We start from the raw sequence: 21,305 nt of genomic DNA, 5'->3' as shown, positions 1-21,305 counted from the left end.
GCCATCACCTGAATCTCCACCCTCACTGTCATAATCTCCATTATAGTACCCACCACCAGCACTAAAATATTCACCTTCACTGTCAATGTCATTGTCCTCATCACTATCATACTCATCACAACTGTTTCACTAATCTTCAAATACAAGTGAGTGTATCCTTCGTTATCACTCACAGCATGAGACCACATATACAACAAGTTTGCATCTGAAATAATAACTTTAACATCATGACCTTCAATCCAACTGACTTCAATCACAGGAATAGGAGGGCACGAAATTGTCTTTGTCACCTAAGAAACCAATCCCAACAAGGTTGTTTCTTCAGCCTCCAAACAATCAGTATCCACAATTTCCCCTCCCTCGTAATGTAACACTTCAACATTGTGCCTCCTCTTAGTTACTTTAAAACTCCCACCATAATTAAATCTAAAAGTTCTAAAAGTTCTATTCATCGTACACAACCATTTTTGTCCTACAAACAAACAAGGAAACAATATGCACACAAAAGTAACATTTTTTAGTGGAATGAAGTACAAATGGTGAGATCGAGGTGATAATACAAACATTATTAAAAAATACAGCAAGGTCAAGAACTAGATTACAAACAAAACTTCAAATGCTTAAGTAAAAGTTCAACAACGTACCTCAAGTGTTGCACAAACAGCTAGATCGGTACCAATTATGAGAATTAGGGTTTCTTAATTATGGTTGAAATTATGAGAACAAGTGTTGCATAAATAGCTAGATCCGTGTCCACGACAGTAGCAGTTATGAGAACTAGGGTTTCTTAATTAAGATTGTAATCATTTGGGGGGTTTTATACTATTAAGAGTTTGGGGGGAAATATAATGATTTCCCATTGTTACAAAGGTTAAATATGGTTTTTCACGATAAAGTCAACAATTGTCAAAGTCAAAAGGGCTAAAATAGGTATTTCAATCGACTGCCAATGACAAACAGATGCCAACGACTCTTTTTTGCAATAATTTGTGTTTACCCCCCAAGGGTATTTTAGGCAATAAAGCAAATATAGATGATTTTTAACGAGGCCAGAATGGAATGGGAGGACTTTTGTGATGATTCAAAATTTGGAGGGTAAACACAAATGCATGTCATAAAATGGGGGGTTTTCACTAATTAACCCTAAATTAAAGGATTCAAAAAGCTCTCCTTGTAATGTTGGCATGTTGCCTCAAGCCCATCCACTCATCCAGCAAGCACATAGGCAACTGAAAAAACATGCGACTATGCAACTAGGGATTTTAAATGTGAAGAACTTAAAGTAAAAAACCTGCAACAACACAAGTCTTACTGCTATGATTATAGTTGTACTTGGGCTGGGCGCTGACAACCGTGGGCCTTTAAAATGACTTAAAGTTGCACTTGGGCAAACTATAAATTCCATGGGCCTTTCTTCGAATGGCCCATTATAAACCCCGGGAAGTCAACACACGTTTTAGGTCTATAGAATTGGGCTGGTAAAATGACTTAAAGTCGCGAACTTGGGCTGACTAATACAACGGACCTTTTTACAGAAGGCCCATATCTGTCCACCACGAGAAGTGAAACACACGTTTTAGGTCTATTGAACGGTGTACAGTGCCCGACACTTTTCCAAGTCTTTTATTTCAACCGAAAAAAAATAAGCACCACCTCCTTTCCTCGAGGTGGAACAACAAACTTTGTTACAAAAAAAAAAAAAAACCCTAACAACCCAAAATACGACTTAAACAACATCTACAACTTCGATCTCTTATTCCAAGAAGAAGCCGGTATCCAAAGACGGTCATGGGGTGAAAACGTGGCTTACTATACCGGTTCAGGTTACTTAACCGGTATATTATTAGGTGGGTCGAGAGGAATTTACGAAGGAATTAGGTCAGGAGAAAAAGGTGAGTCGAGAAAAATCAGGGTTAGCCGGATACTGAATTCGACTGGAGCCAGGGGTTCGAAACTAGCTGCATTGGGTTTGATTTATGGTGGATTAGAAACTGGGATTGTGGTTTATAGAAATACTAATGATGTTTGGAATAATGTTTTAGCTGGTTTGGGCACTGGGTCTTTTTATAAACTTGCTTCGGGTTCTAGAACTGCGGTTGTTGATGGGCTGCTGGTGCTGTTGCTGCTGGGAAACATGTTAAAAGATATGTTCCTATTTGATTATGACAATTTTCATGTTGTTGTTAGAGAGGAACTGCGGTTGTTGCTGGTGTTATTGGTGGTTTGGCTGCTGGGAAACATGTTGTTAAAAGATATGTTCCTATTTGATTATGACAATTTTCATGTTGTTTTAGAGAGGGGTTTAATCGAGGGTTTATGTTTTTGTTTTTTAGAATAAGTTACATGTTTTGTTCTTGTTACATTTTATGATGGTGATAACTCTATGTTACACAAACAATTTCTGGTATTGTACTCAGTGTATTGAGTTACACATTGTCAAGTGCTGAAATTTAAAATCTTTTGGAATCTTAAGTACTGGATGTTATCTTGTTTTGTTTGTGATAGTGCTTACAAGAATGAGCTTGCATGTTAGTTCAGATGAAGCTTTTTAGAATAATATACTCATATGCATTGTCGAGTGTTGGAGCGTAGGCTTTTACCTACCGGCCTTTCGGATAGTTAAATAATATACTCATATGCATTGTCAAGTTTTGGAATTTACTTTCTTTGTTTTAGAATCTTAAGCGTATGGTTATCGCATTGGTGAATGTAAGATGTTTATGCTTATGGCTGTGTCTTGTGTTTTTGGGATAGTGCTGGTGTCTATATAGTGAGCTGGGATGTTAGTTTGCTTGTACTAAACTTATGTGTATTCTGAAAGGTTAGTCAGGAACATGTGAAAAACTATTATAACACATGTCAAAGTCAATACAGCTTGAAGCCTCGAGAACAATTTACATTTCAATGGAGTAGAACTATCAGATCAAGTCTATTTTAGGGATTCCAGTACCCCAGAAGTATCCAGTACCCGTATCGGTATTGTACCCGACCAATACGGCTGCAATAGCATTTTAGGAGTATCCGTGCATCATAGCATGCATGTGATGCATGGAACCGGGTAGTTTTGAGGGTTTCTGTAGATCAATGCTGAGGATGAACTGCGACCAAGTTTTGAGAGGCTTAAGAAAAGTGTTGGTAACAGACATAGAAAGAACCACTATGTAAACAGTTGAACTCATGGGGGGAGGCAGAGAGATAAGGGTGTGATGTGCAATCATTAGTAATTTTCATATGACTCTGAAACTTTCAAGTTTGTACAACTCCCTATAGTGAGGGAAAAGATGGCCTTTTGGAGATAGTGTATATAGGTAGTGCAAAGAATGACTTCATATAGCTTATATATATATATTTGGGGGGGGGGGGGTGGGTTAGATTTAGATTCACAAATCATCCAATTTTGATGGAACTTTTGAAAGAGGATGAAGTTCTGGTTTTTAGTTTAATTTTGTAGTTGTTTGCAGTGTGTAATGGCTTTGTTTATTCTTGCTAGAAAATTGGTGTTTTTTTTTTTGGTTGGCTCTCCTTTAGAAAATTGGTGTTCACAGTAGGAGAGATGAAAAAGAGTTCTTCCTCAAACATTTTTGGGTATCTAATCTGTAGAACCTTGTTGAAGGTGTCCAGTGGTTTACTGGTCAAGACTAGGGAGGTTGGACCGAAGATCTTGGGTTCGATTCCCACCTTTGTCAGGAGAAAAAAGGGAGTTCAAGGGATTGGGAATAACATGTTAACTATCAAAAAAGAACATTGTTGTGATGAAAATTGAAACCTTTCCCTTCGAAAGAATTTGTAAATGTTAGGTGTGCTTGGTGTCATTAGTATTTTGGCCATATTTTGATGAAAATTTTAGGAGAAATGAGATCATTCTGAAAAATGCATTCTGTGGTGTATCATTACTCGTCATCTTACTCGTTTGGTGGCCATAAAATATTGTCTTACTTTTTGTTCATCTTCTGTTACCCTTTGGATTGGCGAAGGCCGTTTATGGATGACCTTTCATGAACATACTAATATGCAGCTTATGCTGATAAAATCTCTTGGTAATGGATGTTCGACTTGATATCCTCTGTTCTTGTTTTTTGTGTTGGTACATTTTATCTCTTTTGACTCGTATTGTTAGTAATAGCAATTTAATGTTATTGTTTGATATAACATTGGGAGAATGTTACAAAGTATTGAACAGGTTTTTAAGGTCAATGCCCTCTATTCCTGTGTCTTCACTTTTTCTAGTTATTCCTGGATGCTTTATTATTTCCCATTTGCAATTCTATAAACGTTAGCTATGCTAAAAATATACTGAAAGGGTACCGAACTTTCTATCTTGGATTTCTTACACATTCAGTGAAGAACTGAAGATATGAAATCTCGATATTATTATCAACTGTTTGCATGTCCTGCCATTGATTGCTGAAAATACCTATTTGCATAATTATTAATTACTATTCCAATTCTTATTGCAATTTTTTTGGATTTTTTTTTTGCAGGTAATGTATGTGAACTGCAACTTGTGAGTATTACTGTGGAGAATGAACACTAAAATGGAGAAAGAATGACATACCATTAACTTGCCTCGTAGTATATATTGTAAATTGCTCCGTTATCATGCGGTGAATCAACAATCCCAGATTCAGTTATGCAGATGTTCCTCCTTAACACTGCAGATGTTCCTCCTTAACACAATGTTAGTTTCGACTCGCAGAATTGGTTCCCTGTTACTAAATTAGTTCTGTGTTGCTGTGATCCTAACATCTACCTATCTGACAAAGGCAAGTCTGATGTATCAGAATTTTGATTCTGATATACGTAGTTGACATATCGGACTACCAGTTCCCCAAGACACCAACTATACCAGAGTCAATTATGCAGATGTTCCTCCTTAACACAATGTTAGTTACGACTCGCAGAATTGGTTCCCTGTTACTAAATTAGTTCTGTGTTGCTCTGATCCTAACATCTACCTATCTGACAAAGGCAAGTCTGATGTATCAGAACTTTGATTCTGATATACGTAGTTGACATATCGGACTACCAGTTCCCCAACTATACCCATACGGTTCAATAGACCCACCCAACAAGAGCACTTGGCACAATGTGATGGTGCATATGAAGTGCCGGAAGTGTATTTCCGAGGATTTAGGATGCTGAAAGTGTATTTCAAACAAGAAATTGCAGGAATTGGGCTGATAATTTGCTTACTTTAACAGAGTTAACAAGTAATTCAGGAAGAAATTGTAAGAGATTTGTAGAGCTTGTCGTTCCCATTAATGTTGTTTCGGAGACATCTTAATGCCATGTTCAGCTTTGGACAAATGTCACTGGTTTGTGTACAAACGAGAAAATACGCTTAGTGAAGTGAAAATGTCCATTCGTTCTGTACCAACATGGAGATACTTGTATTTGGGGAGTTGCACTGCTCGAGTTTAGATATTTTTCACCCAAAAATGAATTAGCACCACAAATTGCAGCATTAACATGCCATGGCTCATGATGGTACTCTTTACTTAATTATTTACGAAGATGTTCAAGGAAATATTTCTCATATACTCAAACCAATAACTGAAGGTTGCGAAAGTAAAATTATAGATGACATATTCTTCATCACTGGTTGAGGAAGTTTGACGTGTTTTTTCGAACGGTGTCCCTTTTTTCTTTTTCATGTTCACTCCTAAGCAATTACAACAGATTTGTGTAAATCAAGTACACAAGAAGTAGCGATATGACCATATTGACATCCCGTATGCACCAAGTAACCATGCCGTAGCCAAAATTTCCAGTTACTTGAAAGTTAGTGTCACTATCTATACAGGAAGTGATCGTTAGTGTGACCCAGTAATAATCACATTATCGAAAATTTGCATCCATTTCCCCAGTTACTCCAACTCACTCTCTGAGGCAACTTCTTCCGTTGATAGCTCAAAATCATCAATCTCTGCAAAGTATGCGTTTTGCTGGTTGATAAAATCTTGAGACACTTCAGGCATTGAGAAACGCCTCTGTGATGGACGACAAGTATTAAGTGTGTCAATAACAGACCAAAAGTCACGAGAATCAAAAGTCAAACAACAATAAGAAGAGAATATGACAGAGTGGCAACATCATTGATTAAATTAGACTCGACCAAAGTAGAGAACGTTGTGTAGATAAAACCCAACGAGAAAGGAAATAGAAAATCTGACAGTGAAGAATACGTAAACTAGCAAGCACTCTCTTTGGACATTTCTACAAGGGCGAACACTGCTAGGTAAATTTGTAAAGGAACACACTCACTCTCTCAAGTATAGATCGAGAGTAAGACCAAATTGAAAGGAAACCTATTGTTAAGGCATATGCATTATGTTAAGTGGGTTTCAATGGTCACAAATACGTATCCTGCAACCACAGAAGTTTAAGCTGAGGGGTTGGGGAAAGACATTGCTCGAGCTACACAGTTCAAACAATACTCAGAGGAATCACATCACAGGAAACGGAAACAGCTCAATATGAGAAGAAATAGCATAGCCATATTCTGAGGTTAAAAAATGTGAAAGTCTTTAGGTTTTAAGGCATTTTTCAACTGCAGATCAGGTGTCTGTAATCTTGTATATCCCCAAAAGCTCCAAAATGATATATCGTACATATATGCATGATCATTAGGTAAAAGATAAGCACCACGTGACATCTTAGCAAGAATTTTCAACAGCATAACTTTAACTGGCTTGCTCAATGATAATTCCAGAGTCTAAACCCAGTTTCAAACCTAAAACGGCTGCCAGCAAAGAACATGTATATGATGATAACTATTACATACCTTTTTGCCCTTTGGATTACGAACGATGCAGGTCTTAGACGAACAAACACCACCTTGTTCTTTCTCCGAATCATCCCTATTTGAAGGCAAGAATCATAAAATCCCCATAGAGTCAAAATGAGAAGTGTAGTGTAAGAATCAATATTGCAGGAGGCAATTATGTTATAATTTCTCATTATTTCCTAAAGACATAGTAAAGTAAAGTATCACAAACACTAATGGTAGAAATAGAAAGAATAAGAACAAACTTATAGCATTAACAGCTGTATGGCTGTACCAAAATTTAGCGATCCCACCTCAGCACCTCTAACCAGAACATTATCCCTAGGCAAAATATTAAAACAATCATAAAGCTCAAGCCCTTTTTATAGTTAATCAAGCATCATGTTTTCCAGTTTCCTTGTTACTGTTTTCGTTTTTTATTTTTATTTTAATTTTGCTCTGTAAAGGTGAATTTCATTAAAAAAGAAATATGTAGGCCGAGGTGGTGATTGGTATGCTCTAGTTGGGGAGAATCACCATGAGCTCTGTGCAGAACTAGAATGAGTTTTTCATGGAGACCAGAGTAAATATTCCTACAAGGAGAACTGAAAGCAGGGCAGTTGGAACACTAGACTGGATCCTCAACATCCACAATTTGCAACAATATCAGGAAGAATAAAATTGCAAAATAAAAGTTAAAATCATAGTGTCATACAATAATTACAAGGAAAAAAAACACAAACTTCCCTTTTTTGATAATTGAGCAGACATGCACACATAGACAGTCACAAACACAATGGCTGAAGGATATATTGATCAGAAAATAAACAAGAGAGGCAACTTTCATCCTCCATCATGGACTAAATCATTTTATCTTTTCAAATGGTAAGCAAAAACAATATATTGCTATCTACAATGGATAATCAATCAAGAATATCAGACTAACCTAAGTTACATTGACACGGATACGTGTATCCGCATCCGACACGGATACGAAGTGTCCGACACGGAAAAATACCAAAAATTAAGTATATCATGTACAATATGTGTGTGTCGTGTCCGACACTGACACATAGACACGTATCCAACACAGATTATTTTAAAAATACGGCATGTCCATGTAACATAGAGACTAACCAAGAAAAAGAGAATCATTTAGCATACCATAAAGTCTTTGTTCTTTTGGGTGGTGGACAACTTAGTGGTGTAGCTGCAACCACTTTCCCTTTATTTTCTACTTTTGTTAGACCTTGTCTTCGACTGTAAACTGTTTTCGTCTTGGAACCGTCAAAATCGACATCATCTACAATATCCACAAATAACTCCACACATCAGAACACAAAGAACTACCATTTATCAAAATACTCGTTAGCAGAATCTAGTGTCTAATATAAATGTTCATCACCATAAAATTAAATTCAACATAGCTAATAAGAATTTGAGAATGTGTCTAAGCCCAGACTTTAGCAGCAGTTCAAATTTAAGGCTTTAAACTCAACTACCAGAGAACTCCTAAAAAATAAATATAAGAGCATTCCATAGCCACTCTAATCTTCAAGGAACAAAAGCTGATCCCACAAAGACCATTACTCTAGATAGATTCCCATATTATGTGAAGATATAATACAATTTCTTCATATACAAGAAATGGTGTTAAATTACCAAAATCAGCGGGAGATTTCAGTCGCTCAGGAGTACACGCTTGAGATTGAGACCTTGAGTTCTCAGAATTCTTGGATCTGGTGCTTTCCTGACGAGGAACTATCGAGCTTTTGGACAGAGAAACACCAATCTGTTCTTTGTGTAGTTTATTCCTATCAGGATGCTCTTTGTCCAATTCAAACCTATTACAAGACAAGGAACAAACCGAGTAATGTTAACATGACCTGAAAAGCTGATAATTTGCATATAGCCTATAGTGTGATGCAAATATAAAGGTTCCAGCTCTTACAACTGCCTACATTAAAATGGAAAGCATGTTTGTCAAATTAAGGGACGTTCCATGGTCATTAACAATAAGAAGTGGTTGCGGGAACATTTACAGAATAAAAAAGTGATCAGGTCGAATTACACTACTTATTTATCAACAAAAAGAGAAGGGAAAGGAAAACTACTTTCAGGGTAATGCCACTGATAGACATAGATGTTACAATGTTATTATATAGGGACAGATAAAAATTAAATATAATAAGTTCCATTTCTCTCTGCAAACTTATGATTTGATTTGACATACCGAGTATTCTTGGTCCCTTTATCACAGGCACCATCAACTACAACATAAAATTCAAACAAATCAATAATATCTACTCTAAAAACAGAACAATTAAACTCATGAAATGTCGAAACATACCGAAAATATCAACAGATTTCAGTCGGTGAAGAGATGAAAGTGTATGAGACCGGGTTCTAGGGTTTTCGGTTTTGTTAGAACCGATACTTGTAGTATTAGTATCGTTTGATTTGGGTTTAATCAAAGTAGAAACGGGGAGAATGTTTGTAATATTTGATAAGGGTTTTCTTCTTCTGTTTAACTCCATCAGATTTTTTCTTTTCAATTATTTTTGAGTGAGCTCGTTTATATATATAAAATGATAAAGCTTGTTGGAGAAGTGTAATTGGTTGGTTTTATCTTCTAGAAGGATTTTTGTTAAATTGGCGGGAAAATTTGTTAGATTAAAATGGAATTTGTTTTCAGAAGGCTTTTTTTTTTTTTTTTTTTTTTTTCGCTAACCACCACTTCTATTACTTAAACTTGCGTCAAATCACAATTGAGTCTAACAAATGGAATTTGTATTCAGATGGCTGTTAGATTGGAACTAGTTAATTGGAATACTGGATGTGATAAATCAAGAGAGATGCATCCGAATTTCATTGTATAAATGGACGGTTTTACCCCTCCCTCACATATCAAAGACCGATTTTATTCCTCCCACATATCAAAAAGACTATGAGTACTGAGTAATTTTGAGATAAAAAGAATGCTCTCTTTTTTTGACCCCGTCAAAATAGATAAAACCCTTTTTCTTTTTAAAAATTGTACAAAAGACTAGGGGTGACACATGATTTTTACAACCCTAAATAATTAAAGCCCTTCAAAAAAAAGTCTAAAATCTACTTTACTCCCTACCCTAAAGCCCCTTTTTTGCAGATATTTTCTTTTTTTCAATTGGTTTAAAACTCATTTATATTACAAAATGTCAAAGGTAATAATCTACAAACTCAAAATAGAAAAACCAAAACTCTTCTTTCCACTCTACATTTTAAAATTGAAAATACATTAAGACAAATTAAAATTATGGATTTATAATTTGTAAAAACACCCATTTTAAAACTCGTAACAAATAATTATATTATCAAAAAAAATCATCATAATAGTTTTGGTTTTCAAACCATCTCAAACAAATTAATTCTTCTTCCAAAATTAAACTAAGGTCATCCCTTCAAGCCCTCCACACACAAAAAAAGATGCAATATTTTGTGTCAGTTTTGACTTGGCTTGGATGTGAATAAAAATATCAAGATCCGGATGACTTTTTAAGCAAAGTAATAATTTCATTGTATTTTGATTTCATTAAGGCATGGTTATTAAAGTTATTGGGTTGATTAATCTATTCATTGATGATGATCTCACATATAAGCACACATTGGTTGGGGTCGAGGCCTATGTTTTATGTAGGTTAGGAAAGGAGCACGTGTTTCAAATGATGAGCTATTCATTGATGATGATCTCACATATAAGCACACATTATGTTTATGTAGGTCAAGAAAGGAGCCCGTGTTTCAAATGAGGAGATTTTAGGATTTGCAAAGTTGTTCAAATGATGAGCTATTCATGAGCTTACTCATTATGTTTTGACAATATTCAAATGAGGGTTTGTGTTAGTGTTCTTATTAATTGTTCTTTAGTCTTCTTATTAACACTAATAATTTTGAATTAACTATGGGTTGCCCTTCCCCCATCACCGCCGATCATATGCATCAAGTAAAGAGTTGTATGATCACATAGAGCAGTTATTTGTTGACATGTTGCATGTATTCCTCACTCGATTCCCAAAAGTCATATTCAATCATATTCTTGAGTTCCCGTTTGTACAATATGAAAATAGAGTAAGACTTGGTTTGGCACTCATTTGCAAATTTGAGCCGCTAGAATCTCATTTGAGATTGTCTTTTCCTGCAGAGAGTAATATCTTTAGCTTGATTACTTCTCAAATTTCTACCACAAAAACGGGAGTGGAAGGCATCATTAATGCTGACATTGACCCTGTGATTGAAGATTTTGGTGAAACTCAAGCAGGTGGACCGTTTGAAAGATTTGAATGATTTGTATAAATATGATGAAAGCACTTAAATGTGCCTTACTTTTTCTATGCTCCCTAATGATATGTGTGTCTTCCTTTTTTGCAGAAAATGAGATGAAATCCAACAGATGTCCTTGCATGGAATGTATAGTATTTGGCTCCGTGCCGACTGTCGAGGTAAGGTTTTGGCCAAATGCTCGATTCTATATTAAGTACAAATATGGTTGAGAAAGAAAATGAGGAGATTAATAAAGTACCATACTTCTATGTAACGGAAAAAGGTAGCTTACATATAGACTACAGTGATCTTCTTTGTCATTTGATAGGTAGAAAGACAGAAACTCAGCAAAAGTTTCTCTATTCTGCCATCTCAGAGTGGAGTTGTGAGTTGTTATTGGTCTTATGAAAGGAAATTTTAAGATTTTGGAATACCCTCTTGCGTAGAGACCCATTGTCTTCTTCCACCTTTTTAGAGGGAGAGAAATATCAGGCCAAGTATTTTTTTTGTTGTAGTTTGGTATTATTAAAAGATGAACTCTATTTTTCAATTATCAGTTTCAATTTTGATTGATGTTGTGGGTTAATAATGTTAATAAGAGTATATGATACATGTATCTCTACCATTGTTAATACTACAAGGAGAGGTTAATGTTGTAACTGATCCGTCAGCCAAAGTACAATGGTGGCTACTACAACATATGTCTATCTAACACAGAAAAAGTCCAAATCCGCAAAGGTTGGTGATATAGTCCAGCAAGTGCTGTCCAAGAAGACAATTTCTAAATCATTATCAGCTTGCAATGAATAAGATCGATATTTGTCTTGAGTTCAGCCAACAGGGATGGTGGGTGATTCCGGTCCTTTAGAGGTAAGCATCAGCTATAAGAGGAGTTTATGCTTTAGCCAAAGAGGGATAGAGCGAGTGAATGAGGTTCAAAGTTAAGAAAAACTGCGTAATAGAGAATCATTGCCTTCTTCATCATAGTACTCTAAGGCATCATATGGAAGCTTCCCTACTTATGAGAAATGTAAGTACAGCGAAACAATGTATTTTCTGTCGTGAGCATCTGTTTTTCTTTTTTAGTAGCAATCCACAGTGCACTTTCCAACCAATCAGATTATCTAATATCAAATTCTATAATGTGATATGACTATACTTTGGTGGAACATATCGAAACAATAGAATATGAAAAGGTTCACATACCGTATGTAAAGATTTGATGATTTGATATTTTGTTTAAAGTGGCTTTGACTAGGATAATTAGATTAGAACATTGGATATAGTAGCTTTATATGGTTTAGGTTATATTTTAATAGATTTCAGTATTTTGTACATGTGCAGTGAAGGTGGAAATCCTTTGAAATTTTATGTGATTGTTATGAAGTTTGATAAAATTTTGTAGTGTGTTGCTTTGATTTTGGTTAGACAACTTTTTAGAATTAAGATCAAGTAGGGGATTAACTTAGATTCATGTGTTGATCTATTTTTATGCTTTGAACTGGCTTGACATAAGTTAAAGGATGTGTACTCAAGCTAAGACATGGATTATTTTGCTAATTCACGTCCATCATCAACCAATTGCTCGAGAAGGCGAGAGGATCCGCACAATATTTTCTCTTTGCAAAGGTAAACTCCACTCGAGGTCTAATGATTTTAGTTAGTTTGCAATCTAATTTAACAAAGCCATAGCTTATAAATGTTTCATTTGTGCAGCCAGTTATGGGAGTCAAAAGAACAGTCTTTTATAGAGAAAGCTCTCCTCAAATGTATTTGACAACTCTATGCCTTTAGACAGGTAATTATCTTCACTTAGAAAGTTATCACCGTGTACCCGATATAAACCTATAATGCTTTTAGATTTTAACCAATCTCTATTGCATTGAAGTTACTATCCTTGGTGAGTGATGTAAGAATTGCTTTTTACAAATTGCTCTGACTAAGTGACCAAGATATTTCTACATTGTTCCCAGTCTTAATGGTCTTTGGAGTAATATTCTCAGTCATCTTGATCAAATAGATTTCTTGAGTACAATTTCTCAACTACAAATGCATTGAGATTTATGTGCGTTTACTATTAAATATTTGTATCAATTCACATTTGGATAGTGCTAAACTGTTATCATGTACTAAGGAGAGTTATCTCTATGTTTAAACAAAAGCATTTCAGATGTGATGTGGGGCGTTTTAGATGTTTTATTACATATGTACCTTATATATCTTAAAGGAGGCTCAATTAGGACTTTGCCATCAAGTAGTTGTTGTTGTTTTTTTATCCAAATAATACTGAATTTTGTAATGGGTTTGTGTTGAAATTTCAAGGGTACCAATTAAGGTAGTTACCAAGTTTACTAGCTCTTGAATATGTTTTTGTGTTACACTTTGTTTCATTTATGGGTTTTGTTATGTTTTGGGAATTTGTGTTTCAGTTTTGTTGACCTAATTCGAATAGAATGGTATCAAATGTCATTGACTCTATTAGTTATCAATGTGACACCAAATGTTTGCATGATATAGGTATCAAATGTCATTGATTCTATTAGTTATCAATGTGACACCAATCTTCTGCTATCCCTACATCTCACTGTAAGAGCGGGGGGGGGGGGGGGGGACATAGTGAGTCCGTAGGGTCTTCTTCTCTTTCCTTTTACTAACTAATGAAGATATTCTTTGATTTGGAAGAGGAGCTAGGTGGCGCCAACACCAAGGTTTCCCTAGCCACCCGCAACTCCTTTGGTAAGCCCTACAACGGGAGCAGAGAACATGCTGCTCATCCAGAATTGAGTGGAGACAAAGGTTGAGAGTGAGAATCTTGTAAAGAAACGAACAAGGAGGAAAAATATTGGAGAGTTGGTAGTGCAGTGAAGTACACTGCAGGTGAAGTAAGGAGGATGACTGAGGCAGATGCAAGTCAGGGGCCAAAAAGCTCACATGTTGTTCCCATGGCAATTCGCGCAAAGACTGCACCAGTAACTGATGCAATCCCTACATTACCAATGTCGGTGGCATTGAGATCGAGGTTGTCATGAATGATGGGAAAAATAGGTGGAGCTGCAAAAGTGGAGCATCGAAATTCTTTAATCATTTGTTTTAATTATGAAAATTCATTTACCATTACCAAAGGAAGGTGAAAAGGACCTGCATGACGATGTCAATGAAGTGAAGTTGATTGGTAAACTAAATTGTGTTTGCACAACAGAATGATGTACCTTTTCAATACAAATGAAAATCTCCATTCATTTTATGCTCTTAATAAACAAACTGGTACGTTTTGTATTATTATATATTATGTTGGTGAAGCAGTGCCATGATGGTACAATCGTTCATATTAATAATGAATGAAGTATCCCCCTTTGCAAACTTTCAAAGTACTTTATTACTTCACATTAACATTATCTTACTTGCATAGAAATTCAACTCTAGGTTGATCCTTTTAATGATTAAACTAAAGCCATGAAAGAAAAAATAAGCAACAATCTAAGTCAACTGTGAAAGCCTTCTTTCTGGATTTCAGATATGCATAACTACAAAACCTCTACAATGATTTTTTGAATCTCTCCCATCATATTTACCTTACCACAGACCCTGCAGCCTAGCTCAAACTTAATCCCTACTTTTTTAAAGCTCGAATCAAAATTTCTAATGGCAACAAAAGAATGAAGAATAGCCAATGAAGAGATTTTCCACACTCCCCATTGATGACAAAATATGCATAGCTTATATGTTCAAGCAATTACTAAACCCTTCAATTTGTAACCTCCCCTATGACTTGATACGTACTAAGTCTACCAAGATCACTCCAAAGTACTGAGTTGTTTGTTTTCATGATGCTCAATTATACAACAACCAAACTTATCACTGAAGAATAGCAAGGGATCTACCAAAGGTACTCCACCCAGATTGCTCGGTTCGTTCATCTTGCACAACTTTCACTTTTTCTTAAGCACCCAGTGAACACTCGGCCATAATCTACTGACTATGAGCTGTTTCCACAGCTGTCATTGCCTTAAATTTACAAACAACTTATCAAAAACCTTGCAGAGTTTCATTAAAAAAAAAACTCTCGGTGTGATTAAAAAAAAAAACATGGAATAAACCAATGAATACGTATACTTTCACAAAAAAAAATATATCATAAGAAAAGATATCTGAGTGTTTATACATCTTCTCCTCATTAGTTCATACTAAACAAAATCTCTCCACAAAAGCTCTAAGCAAATTGTTTTTTCTTGACAGAGGTTGCAAAGACTCATGCTCATAAGCTCAAGATCCTCTTCAGTGTTGTCTCCTCTTGGCAAAAGCTCTAGACACAAATATCTTACGTTAAACAAACTGTTTTATAGTTTGAGATTACACAATTGCTAAGAAATCATCAAAGGTTGCTGATACAGCAACTATAAGAGGAATTTAGGCTTTAGCCAAAAAGGGGAAAAATTGTTGAGGTAGACCTTATGGATGAGGAAAAAATATATACCTCCAGAATTGCTCGGTACAATAGATGATGTATTCTTGCACTGAAAAAGAATAATGGTACGAAGTGTTAATTTTTATTTTACATACTTGATAAATATTCTAACAAAATAATATATTGAAGGATCTAACCTTATGCGAATATATTGAAGGTTCTAATCTTATGCGTCATAGAAGAATTATGATGTCTGCAAGTACAAACATCAACCATAGAGAAAAAGTGCTAAAAGAGCATAGAAGAAAACATCCACAACTAATGGAATATCAAAGTCACACTGGTATGTAACTTGCCAAATAAAAAAAATACCGTTTTTTACTCTCATTAGATTTTAAGATATTATGTAGATGTAAGTAACTGATATCTATATTTTTCTTTATGCCTTTATTACAGAGGAATTGATACACACACAGGAATTAAATGAGCAACAGAGCAATCATTTAACCAATAGTACTAGTACGAACTTACTGATTTTATAATGACAAAACAATTCTAATATCCTTTCAACAAGAAATGGCTAAAGTTGACCCTTTTTTGGTATAATTCTCAAACAGTCAATGTTGAATCTACAAAGGAACAAACTGCTAAAATAGCTCGCCTTAATCGAAGTCGTTTGTTGGCTTTAAAGAAACTTAATCGTTTGTTGGCATCCAAAGAACACAATTTGCATTCAAATAAAGGTAAAATTGTATTCTATATTCGGTTGAGGATTAATTAAAGTTCTTGAAATTTGATAATTTTTATTACACAGGCCAAACAGGTACTTTGAATCTTACAGATGCTATGCGTCGTATAATGACTTCAATATCTCTAATCACAAATATCAGTGAAAGGAATAAACATTTGTAAAAAAAAAAAAAAAAAAAAAAAAAAATCATCGTGATCTAAGCAAGTATACTAACAGTGATGGTATGTGTTTTCTTCTTCAATTCTGATATTTTATTCAGAATGTTTGCCAAATTCACTAATAATTTTTATATTTTAGGAGTTCATGACTTTGGACCACCAATTGAAGAGTGTATGTAACGTGGAGCAATTCTTTAGGAAGAAGAAAGAAACAACAAAGGAAAATCATCTATTCCAACGTTCTCTATATGTTGTGGAGAAGGAAAAGTTCAACTTCCACTATTTGAGGATGCCCCTGAGTTTATTAATAAACTCTTAGACTTGAAAAGAGGAATAAGATCTACTAAATTTAGAAGATATATACGGACATACAACTCCATGTTTCAATTTACTTCTGCAGGAGGGAAGATAGATAAGACTATCAATAATGGAGGAGGTCCTTGCGTTTTCAGAATAAGTGGGCAAAACCATCATAAAATTGGGTCTCTTCTTCCATTCGAAAATAAGCCTCCTCAATTTGCCCAGTTATATGTATATGACACTCAAAATGAATTGAAGAATATGATGCAAATATTCAATGAATATAATGAACTTCCTGATCCTGCAATTGTTGATGGATTGATCAAAATGTTTGATCAACACAATAAAAGTTACGATCTTTTAGGATGGCTAGAGACAGATTTAAAGAAGATGAAATGATTGATGTCCGCCTAAGACTTATTAATTCTCGGCAGAGTGATGGAAGACAATATAATCTGCCAACTGGCAATGAAGTTGCAGCTTTAATTGAAGGAGATGGATTTAATGTTAATGATTTTAGGGACATAATTATTGAAACTAGAGGAGGTTTGGAGAGAATAAATGAATTGCATCCTAAATTCATGGCTTTGCAATATCCTTTAATGTTTCCCCGTGGTGAAGATGGCTATAGACCTGGGATTCCTTATAGAAACCTTCCTAATAGTGAGGAAAATGAAAAGTTTTTAATATAGATGATCATAAAAGAGATACGGTTACTATGAGACAATATTGGGCTTTTAGACTACAAAGAAGGACACTAGAAAGTTGATTACTCTGGATAGATGGACGTTTATGTCAAACAGTCATTGTTGATGGTTATACATGTATAGAAGATCAAAGAATGCATTGGTATCGGACACACCAAGAAGAAATTAGGGCTGATTTATATAGCAATGTGATGGATGCAGTGGTCGCAGGTATATAAGTAATATTATTTAAATTTTAAATTTTATTTCCATTAGCTTATGATTTGTTTTAATCTATCAATAACCCATTTTAAAATAAACATAGGTGATACTTCAGCAGCATCAATTGGTAAACATTTGATCATTCCATCAACATTTACAGGAGGCCCTAGATACATGATACAGACCTACCAAGATGCTATTGCCATATGTAGATGGGTAGGACCACCTGATCTTTTTATTACTGTGACTTGCAATCCAAATTGGAATGAAATTCTTAGTTATCCACAAAAAGACCCTAGACTATTGCCTAATGATGTTCCTGATGTTGTGTGTCGAGTATTCAAAATGAAGTTCGAGTGCATCATGAAAAGATTGCATTATGAAAATCATTCCGGCAGAGTCATTGCAGGTTAATTATAATCACATACCTTTTTTTTTATATAGAATATATCATGTCCAGTAGGACTATAAATTGACGTAGAGCAAAAACCTGTAAAATGTGAAACAATAGTTAATAATTTATTCATAAATGTGGAATTCATGTTTGCTATTAACTGTCAGTGTTAGTTCTCCTACGAAGAAATCAGTTACTGCCATCTCTGTGTGACCTTTTGGTACTGAATTCTATGTAGCTACTTTAGCTTGCAGGATGGACATTCTTCATGTTTTAAGGTGATCTGAATTCTGAAGGCAACCAATAGTTATGAGGGTAATTGACTTGGAGTAGGGACAGTCTGTCATTTAATGTTTGACTTAGTCATGTCTTATGACAGCACACACACTTAAAGTGGCATGCAGATAGAATGGATACATCAGTTAATTGATTGGCTAAAAATAACTCTAGGATTCGTTCTATAGAGTAACACTTACAGATTTGTGAGAAGTCTTTTATATTACAAATTAATAGGAAGATACATTTCTTACTTATTGATAAGATCATATACCTTTATAATTATTTAAAGACTGCTACTAAATAAATTTTTCTTTTTTGTGTGCAGTATTGTACGTTATTGAATTTCAAAAATGAGGACTGCCACATGCTCACATTTTATTGTTTTTACATCCGGAAGATAAATCTAAAAGTGCTTCGGATATAGACAAGATGATATCAGCTGAATTGCTAGACAAAGCCAGTGAACCTTTACTGTATGATATTATAGTCCAAACAATGTTTCATAGTCCGTGTGGTGAGAAAAAAGGGTTCTCTATGTATGGACACTAAGAAGAACAAATGTACAAGGAAATTTCCAAACGATTTTTGCAGTGAAACGACATTTGATGTGAAAGGTTTTGCAATTTATCGAAGGCGAGATAATAAAAGAATTGCAATGGTGGGCCGTCAAAATCCGGTTGAAATTGACAAGCGGTGGGTTGTTCCTTACAACCCTGAACTTACCAAAGAATTTCAGTGTCACATCAATGTTGAACATTGTAACCGTTCACGGATGACTAAATACTTATTCAAGTACATTTCAAAAGGGCAAGATCGAGCTATAGGTATTGTTGAAGAAAATAATGTCTATGACAAAGATAACCAGAAGTGGGTCGTACATCAAGTTGATGAGATTAAGCACTATCTAGACTTCAGATATGTATCTACATCAGAAGCAAGTTGGAGGATTTATGAATTTGACATCCAGTACAAAGATCCTTCTGTTGAAAGAATGAGTTTCCATCTTGAAAATCAGTAGAATATTGTTTTTCGTGCAAATGGGGATCCAGTTGAAATTGTTGCAAGTGAAAAAAAAAAAAAAACTATGTTCACTGAGTGGATGTGTATTAATGAAAATGACCCAAGTGGAAGACATCTTACATATGTTTGTAGGAACCGTTATTTCAGAATGACTATTTCTACAAACCGCGAACACCACGCGCAGCAGGAATTAATGGGTGTCCATGATTTGTGATTGGAAAACATACCTTTGAGAATCGGTTTAGATAACTTTGAGAATCCAAGCTTTATGAAATCTGAAATCAACCTTTTGATCTTCTGTTGTATTCCTTTAGAATAGATTGGACGTTGTGTGGACAACAATCTACCAACCCCCTTCTTTCTCTCAAGATCATAAACGAATTCAGATCTACTTTTCTTGCCTCTTTTTCAGAACAATGAATAGTGAATTTCAGCCAGAGATAGAGTATTCTATTTATAGGCTACAACAGGGATCATGAGGAGAAATTAGGGTTGGGCCTCCTGACGGGCTTGGGCTTCCCATGTTCGCCCAGAACACACGGCCCAAGTCCGACAACAAATGGCTTATTCCACTAAAGGCCATTGTTGCACTACCGCTCTAATCCCAAATTACGTGTCAGCGTTTATGGGCTCCATATTATATGCTCGTTGATCTCCCCGTGTTTAAGATATCGAATGTCCGTTGATTAAGTCAAGTTACTGACAACTACATTAATCAATTTCTTATGTCCTTGAGTAGTACCACTCAACCTCATTGTCATGTCGGAATAAATCCACCTGCAGGGTTTACATGACAATCTTTTTAAGCTCCTCAAGGGGACATCATTAACCCGACTTCTTGCGGGACACGGATTCCTTCTATAATCAACATCACACCTTACATACAATGTCATTACCCAATCCATCAAGTTTGTTGATTCACAAATGAATCTCACTCATTGATGATTTAAAGCAATGTACAATGCATGTAAGTGCCCGTTATTATATCCGGATTAGGAGGACAAGCATCCATAATAACAGAGGCATTTGTTCTCTTATATAGTCAGTATAAGGAGAAACAACCTCACTTGGTCCTGTCCAATATACACAAAGTGTACTAGTGTAATCATATAGTCAAGATAGACTAATACCAGATTATACTACAACCGTACTAATGGTTTGTCCAAATCCATCTAGGTTGTGAACGATTACTTATACTTTATAAGGTATTGATGATATGATCTTTCGCGGTGTTCACACCATATCATCTACAACATAAAGTATTAGACACATGCATATAACTAATAACATATATAATATGCATAACATTTGCCCATATGATTCTCATTCAAAATATAAAGAATTTGAGTTAATACAAAAGTAATGATTTTAGTATATAACCCTATCAATGTTGACTTCCCTTTAGAATTTGTGTGGGACAGAAATGCAAAGGTCTCAATACATTACAATTTCCAAACAAAAATTAATATTTGAAATTAAATATAAAATTTATATTTATTCATAACATACATGTTTGTTAATTTTTTTTCAGGAATGGAAAAGAAGAAGCCAAGGATTGAAGATTGGAAAAATATTTTATGCTCAACCAACACAAGGCGAATTGAAAGATACTATATGCGTATGCTTCTAAACATTGTAAAGGGAGCTAGAAATTTTGAAGAAAATCAGAACTGTTAATGGTACTCTCTATGATGATTACAAATCAGCTTGTCGTGCGCTTGGTCTTTTACAAGATGACAATGAATGGCATCTTGCCATTAAAGAAGCAGCTGAATGGTCTTCCAGTCTGTCATTACGTCAGTTATTTGTAACACTCTTAGTGTTTTGTGAGTTATCCAATGCTATTAATATGTGGAACTGCCATTGGGAGTTACTATCTGATGATATCTTAAGGGCTAATCCAAATTTATCTGAATCGGAACTGGAAAAGAAAACACTTCTTGAAGTTGAAATCTAATGAACGAAAATGGGTGGAGTCTAAAAGATTATAAGTTTGATATCCCAAAAGCAAATGAAGCTGAGAAC

At 35.1% G+C, this 21,305-nt stretch overlaps 2 protein-coding genes across 2 annotated transcripts; one reads left to right on the top strand and one right to left on the bottom strand.

Annotated features, from left to right (window-relative positions):
- Nucleotides 1-5,552: 5,552 nt before the first annotated feature.
- Nucleotides 5,553-9,704, bottom strand: LOC147490124 (uncharacterized). Its single transcript, XM_086572400.1, has 6 exons — nucleotides 9,117-9,704; nucleotides 9,000-9,036; nucleotides 8,429-8,610; nucleotides 7,931-8,069; nucleotides 6,785-6,860; nucleotides 5,553-5,990 (listed from the first exon to the last, which is right to left on the bottom strand). Exons 1-6 carry the CDS (start codon nucleotides 9,301-9,303, stop codon nucleotides 5,868-5,870), a joined length of 744 nt encoding a protein of 247 aa, XP_086428526.1. The 5' UTR covers nucleotides 9,304-9,704; the 3' UTR covers nucleotides 5,553-5,867.
- A 7,340-nt stretch (nucleotides 9,705-17,044) lies between these two features.
- LOC147490123 (uncharacterized) lies at nucleotides 17,045-19,278 on the top strand. Its single transcript, XM_086574803.1, has 4 exons — nucleotides 17,045-17,342; nucleotides 17,483-17,596; nucleotides 17,691-17,996; nucleotides 18,767-19,278. The coding sequence occupies exons 1-4, from the start codon at nucleotides 17,045-17,047 to the stop codon at nucleotides 19,276-19,278; spliced, it is 1,230 nt and encodes a 409-aa protein (XP_086430929.1).
- Nucleotides 19,279-21,305: the final 2,027 nt, after the last annotated feature.

The sequence above is a fragment of the Coptis chinensis genome, chromosome 7 (assembly GCF_015680905.1).
Source record: "Coptis chinensis isolate HL-2020 chromosome 7, ASM1568090v1, whole genome shotgun sequence".
Classification (NCBI taxonomy): domain Eukaryota; kingdom Viridiplantae; phylum Streptophyta; class Magnoliopsida; order Ranunculales; family Ranunculaceae; genus Coptis; species Coptis chinensis.
This window is presented reverse-complemented; position numbering and strand designations above follow the sequence as displayed.